At 43.3% G+C, this 6,366-nt stretch overlaps 2 protein-coding genes across 2 annotated transcripts; one reads left to right on the forward strand and one right to left on the reverse strand.

Moving 5' to 3' along the window:
- Nucleotides 1-52: 52 nt before the first annotated feature.
- fam217ba (family with sequence similarity 217 member Ba) lies at nucleotides 53-3,728 on the reverse strand. The gene is made up of 4 exons (XM_072367233.1): nucleotides 3,236-3,728; nucleotides 3,038-3,137; nucleotides 2,888-2,952; nucleotides 53-2,785 (listed from the first exon to the last, which is right to left on the reverse strand). The coding sequence occupies exons 1-4, from the start codon at nucleotides 3,340-3,342 to the stop codon at nucleotides 1,351-1,353; spliced, it is 1,707 nt and encodes a 568-aa protein (XP_072223334.1). The 5' UTR covers nucleotides 3,343-3,728; the 3' UTR covers nucleotides 53-1,350.
- Nucleotides 3,729-3,951: 223 nt separating this feature from the next.
- ppp1r3da (protein phosphatase 1, regulatory subunit 3Da) lies at nucleotides 3,952-6,070 on the forward strand. Its single transcript, XM_072366713.1, has 2 exons — nucleotides 3,952-4,211; nucleotides 4,523-6,070. Exon 2 carries the CDS (start codon nucleotides 4,551-4,553, stop codon nucleotides 5,466-5,468), a length of 918 nt encoding a protein of 305 aa, XP_072222814.1. The 5' UTR covers nucleotides 3,952-4,211; nucleotides 4,523-4,550; the 3' UTR covers nucleotides 5,469-6,070.
- The last annotated feature ends 296 nt before the right edge of the window (nucleotides 6,071-6,366 follow it).

Raw genomic sequence — 6,366 nt, forward strand, 5'->3', positions numbered from 1 at the left:
ATAAAACTTGTTATTTTTTTCCAAAGAATGACCATAAGACCAGTCGCCTTTGTGTGTAAAACATTTATTTCTATGCCTTACAAATACCTGCATTCAACACTGAGAAAATACATACCACAATCTTTCAGCGTGCATGTCAATGTTGTGTACACATCTACAATAATATCACCTGACCTGGCTCCTTACTTATGGCTTTGATACTTTACATGAATACTAAGTAAAGAGGTGCAGTCAGTATACATCACATTTAATGCAGTCTTCTCATGAATCAGGTACACAAGTTAAATCACACAAGAAACAGATAAAGCACTCTAATGTAAACCATGTTCTACAGACGTCAAGTATGCAATGGAATGTGACGGTGATGTATACAGCATCACCATGTTACAGCCAATCAGCTATGATGTGTTCAAATTCCATTGAATCATTGGAATGACAGCAAAGGAGACAAAGTTACATTCAGCTCTTTCACTATTCTCTTCTTTTTGTGCGTGACAATGTAAACATAATGATGACAATGATAAATACAAGTATACCACAACACTTCTCATAAATATAACTATGGTATATAAAATCTGGAAAAATATGCATTTACATTCGTAGCAAACATTACACCGTCTTCAATAACAGGGAGAGCTCAGCTCTATGCATAATACAGCATATTATCATAGACTACAATTCAAGCTGTTCAAAGATGAAAAGCCCTTGGAACTAAAACTGTAAAGCCAACGCACAGTTTGTCTGAAACAACCCACAACTTCACGTGCCACCCTTTAAGCTAAAGATGCCTGAACTTAGCATTCCTTTTAAAACATGAGGCACAAAAGAATAAAAATCAACATCAAGCAAAGTAAGACTGAAAATTAAAATAAATATATTCCAACATCAAAAGTTGCTCAATTTTTGATGACTTTGAAATGCAATGACCATTGTTAAACACCACTATAGATTACTTATTCTCAAAGCTGTCAAGCGGTACAGTAGATGCTTATTCTATCTATATTTCAATATTAGTAGAATACTGAGAAACTGTGCAGGTGCAGTAGAATTCAGTTGACATAAAGACGTCTATATTCCTAGCAGTGTTCAGGTTCATATTGAGCCTTCTGTCTAAACAAAGCTGTACTATTTGAATTAAATGCATTGTATTTTATTCTCTCTGTAATCTTGCTGCTCACTTGCTGATAGTTTTCAGCTGTTTGAGGGCTGTACACCACTGACTCATTTGGACTTTTATACAACAGTTAGAACATGTTAGTATTACACAGATTACACAGAAAGCAAGCATGAGTTTGAGCTCCTTCACCAAGTGACCACTAAGTAAAGCACTAGACTACAGGTGCATAAGGGTTACTTTACTACAAAGTGCACGTTTTTTGTTTTGCCATTCTGCTTACTATTTAGCGGCGCTTTAGAGAGGGATGCTGGATCTTTAGCAGCTCTTTTCATGGCAGTTTTAGAAGCCTGACCTCCTGCTTCTGACCTCTGCCAGTCCTTTTCCTCTCGCTTAGAGGTGGTTATATCTCTCTTACTTGCAGCAAAACTACGTTTCTCTGCTGCTGCTGCTTTAATTCCACCCGGCTCCTTTTTAACATCCGTTTCAGAATTAGCTCTGACACGGCTTTTCCTCATCTGACCTCTGCTGTTTTGGTTATTGCCAGATTCTTGGGGTAGTTTACGAACATTGCCTGCGGCCTGCATGTGCCTCAGATGACTCCTCCCAGCTGAGGGGCTAACAGGGGTTTGAGCTCCTCCTCCACCTCCGCCTTGTCCTCCTGGGCTCCGACCTTCTGTGGAGGGTGCTCGGGTCTCACTGCTGCTCCTCTTTGCTGCTGCCCCAGGTCGCGCTCTGCGCTCCAGCAGTGGGCTGAGCCGTGAGTGGCGCTGGTAGGCATAGGCAGAGCAGCTTCCATTACACAATGGATAGCGAATGTGACAGTGTGGACAAACTGGAAAGCGGGACAGCTGGTGTTGGGCTGAGGCAGGTGATGGAGGATTGTTGACAGGCGTAACGGGGAAGGCTCGCTGGCTGTGTCGCAGCCCTTTGGGGGAGTTGAGTCGGGAAGGCGGGGCTGTGTGAGGCCTTGCTGGGTGAGCAGTGGTAGCAGAGGGGAAGCCCTGCGGCCTTGGACGGCTCCCCGGTGGACGGCTGCTCTCTGCTTGTACTGTTTGGATCTGAAGCCACTCCAGCTGCAGCAGCCTCTCCAGGTACTTCTCTAAGGGCCCCACAGGCTTGGGCCGGGGGGCACCGCGGCCCTCTGTGTGAAGAAACACTGCCAGCTGCCTCAGACTCCAGCTGTTGAAAGGAGGGGGCAGAAAGTCTGGGTAACTGTAGCTGGGTTTTTCACTCTCATCTTCATCACCTGCTGTCCCATAGGGTCCTGGAAAGTCTGGGGGAAAGTCACTAGTGTTGATAATCTCTGCCCGAAGGTTGAGGTGAGGAGGCGTGCAGGGGGTGCATGGTGAAGGCAGAACGGGCAGCCTCTCGGATTCGGACAGATCACTGGCACTGTCGGTATCATCATCCTTGTGATTGTAGTGCTGCTGTAGTGCCTCTGGGGTAGGGGCCGGGGAGTGCGATAGGGGCTGAGCTGGGGAGTGTCGTAGCCCTGATATTGGAGACAGGGGCAGGGAAAGAGCTCGCCGATTTTTCCCCATACCCTGACGGTTTGGGGGGAGCTCACTGCTGCACTGTGATATCCGCTGATTTTCTCGTTTTTCCTCTTTTTTGTGTGTAGATGAGAGTTTGCGGAGTTGAGGTCTCAAATCTCCCTCTTCATCAGGACTGTAAAAAGACAGATGAGTTTAGGGAAAGCTGAGGGTTTAAAGAGTTACTGAAGCTTAAGTAAAGTGTTCAGAAATAATGTGCACCCATCTCATCTCTTACCTGGAGACTTTGCTTGTATTCCGGGAAGTGCTGGGCTTCAGCCTGCCACCTTTAGATTGTGCACCCTGTAAAACAATCATTATGTCAACTATTATTTCCTTCATTACTCCTGTTTAGTATATAGCCACATGACATCTTACAAAATCTTACCCTGCGAAATGCTGTCGTTGTGTCCTTATCCTGACCTGGTCCTGGCACGCCATTCTTCATTTGACCCACTGCTTTCTTCATCTTATTACCTTTCTTTGAACTGTGGACACATAGTATAGTTTGTAAGGCTTGCATGTAGTGCCAGCGACAAAACATGACAATTTGTCTCTACAGTATCACTGTAAAAATGAGGCCTACCTTGCTACTTGGCCGCTATTTTCAGTATTCTTGACCCGTATCTTCTCTTTGGAAACGACGCGTTTCAGTGTCGTGGATGCAGTGCGTTCCTGCATGATGGGTCCCATGTTGCACCATAGAGGACGTTGTTTCGAGTTCGGCACGGATATTAAAATATACGGTAGCTAAAGAAGCCAACCCACATCTCGGATCAGATACTCTAGTCTGAGAATATGGACCAAAACACCCATTTTCTCCAAAGAGCTGCAGTGCATCATGCGCAGTTATCAGCCTCCCCTCTGCTGCAGATTTAACACGTCCTATTTGTCGTCGAGCTTCCTCGTTATTCAAACGAGATTCTGTAATTATATTCAAATGAACTGGTGACACCAGACGCGCGTCTTACCCAACTGTCATCCTTTTCGCCATGACAAATGCAACACGGTCAAACAGCGCCGACGCTTTGCTTGGCTCGTCTTCCCACAGTCGGATAGGTTTGTTTACCTGCTGCTGACTGGCTTTTGCCTGTATCGAAGTGAGCACCAGTGGTGCATCACGGGACTTGTAGTACTAGCTCTTCACTAAACGTTCAAATAAAGTGCAAGCGCGTTTTTGAGAGACTTCTTATTACGCAGACATATTTGAGACACGAGTGGAGTAACGAATATCTCTGTGTTTGAGTAAAAGAGTGAAAACATACTGGACATAAATGTAACTGCTAACCTTAAATTACTCAATAACCCAGGCGACGTCGGGGAAGTTCTGGCATGTATGTAGTTTCCTGTTAACTGCGCGCATGTAGGTTTATTTCCATCGACTTCACGGCAGTAACATGCATAATTTTCTCATTTACAAATCAGTTGACATGATTGAAACCAGTGGCAAGGATTTCCTGACGCACGGAAACGCGCAGCTCTGATGAATATTACTTTAAATGGAGAATTAAGTTTTGGCTACGTCCTGCAGCCTACGTGCAACGAATGCTCCAGATCTTGAGGTGATGTCTACGCTTAATGATATTGAGCAATATTATTGAGTATTTGCAATACTGCTGCAGATGTTTGGTCAGTGATTGTGCCTTGTGAGATCAGGCACGTAGTCCCAAAATACACGCCCACTTTTCTTTCAATTTTATAACAGCTCGTCAAAGTTGAAAAGCAATGTAATGCGTTTATTTGATTTAAAGCAAGGTATTACTTTTACAACTGAGTCGATAGGATTGTGGTTACAGTAAAGTTGAAGGGATGAATGTGAAATATTGACGTATTATGCTTCAAAATATGTTTCTTTTTCCCTGTTTTGATACAGGTGAGCACAGTCCCTATTGTTGCAGAACATGGATAAAGGGTGGTTTATTGGACATGAGAAAATTCTCCCCTCAAAATCTGAGCAGCCAGTATTGAGCTATGACAGTGTCTCGAGGCCACGCTTGATTATTAACGTAACTGAAATGCTTCGAGCTGACAAACCTACTGCATTAAAGAAGCCTGTCCCAATACGACCACCAAGCCCCAGAGTTGCTCAGCCAAAAGAACAAGAGTTCCAGCAGTTTCTCTCCTGTGAACCCACACCTAAACCCATCATCCGACGACGATCTCGCTCCCTGCCTTCTGCCACAGAGAAGAAACAGAAAAAATGCAGAAATGTTGGTGTGCGATTCGTTGACTCTTTGGGACTGGATCTGGAAGACGTCAGGGTTTTTAAGTCAGGAGAGGATCCATTTGTGCCACATCATGTCACCTTTAGGTTGTTGCTTGGTGCTGAGATGGCAGATGGAAGGCACCTGGAGATTTCCTTGCCATATCTGAAGCCAGTTTTTGCCCAACAACCTGGAGATCAGCCAGAATTCCTGGATCGCCTCCGTGTGCAGAAAGTGTGTCTGGAGAGAGTCTTGTGCTTTGAACTGGGGATTATTGTAATCGCTCAAGTCCTCAATTTAGACTTTGAGAAAGAAGTCACAGCTCGTTATTCATTTACAGAGTGGAAGAGCTGCTCCGAGACAAAAGCCTCTTGGGTGTCCACCATCACCTTAGAAGAAGGAGGAGGCCAAATTACTTGTGATACATTTCGTTTCCATTTGCCAGTCCCACCGTTTCTGAAGCCAGGAGCACTGTTAGAGTTTGCTATTCAGTACAAAGTTTGTGGGACTGAATACTGGGACAACAATGAGGGAGAGAATTATAAGTTGGTGTGCCAAAACTACAAACTCACTGTGCCTAAAGAATGTGAGGATAGCATGGTGCACTTCATTTAGGATGAAGGTAGAAGAGTAAAGGTTGAGAGAGCTAAAGGTAGAAGATATCTGTTTTGAGCACTTGATTACCACAAGACCTATTGAAAATGACTGCAGGGCAACATAAAGTGTTCATGATGTGAAGAGAATAAGAGAATATTTTCAAATCGAGTTAAGGGTGATAAAGTCTGGACGGACTTGCCCAGATTGAAATGAACAAACACTAGTGCACTTATGGTTTTAGAAATTGCACTCAAATGTAAGATTTTCTATGCTATTCAAAAAGAAAATACACTTCACTGCAGGGACATCTTTTGGATGGGACACCCACAAATAATTATTTAATTATTGTATGAAAGGAATGCACTTTAGTCCACTGTTGGCTTCCAGCTGGATAACTGTCAGAGAAGGTAATTTCATGGAATGCAGAAATGTTCGGCTGGGCAATTTTATTTCTTTATTCAGAATGAATTCTTGATTCAAGCATTGTCAAACCAGGTCTCCACAGTATGTAACGAATAAGAATTTGCGTAATGCTGAAGCTTTTCACAAAGTAGAAATAAACGCTTATCTTGTGTAGCAATACATTATGTTGTAACATTTTGTTGTAGAATAATTTATATTGTCATTAAAAGTTTAAGTACAACACTGCTATTGTGAACTGCCTGGTGGGTTTCTTTTTGTCTTGTCACATTAGCCTAACTGTAAAAATTACTTTTTAAGTCTAAATATTTTTGTTACATCAAATTCAGTGTCCCAGTTATGATTTGCTGCTATTACAGACGCACGTGTGTGTACATGTGTTTGTGAGCGTTGTTGGTGGTGCCAAAGGGTGACACATTTTAAAGTTTGATCTGTTCATTTGTTCATTTGTGGCCTGACATATTCAGACACTAAAGCTTGTTAGAAAAAAATGTAG

Source organism: Leuresthes tenuis, unplaced genomic scaffold (assembly GCF_036924035.1).
Source record: "Leuresthes tenuis unplaced genomic scaffold, fLeuTen1.0.hap1 SCAF_16, whole genome shotgun sequence".
NCBI lineage: Eukaryota > Metazoa > Chordata > Actinopteri > Atheriniformes > Atherinopsidae > Leuresthes > Leuresthes tenuis.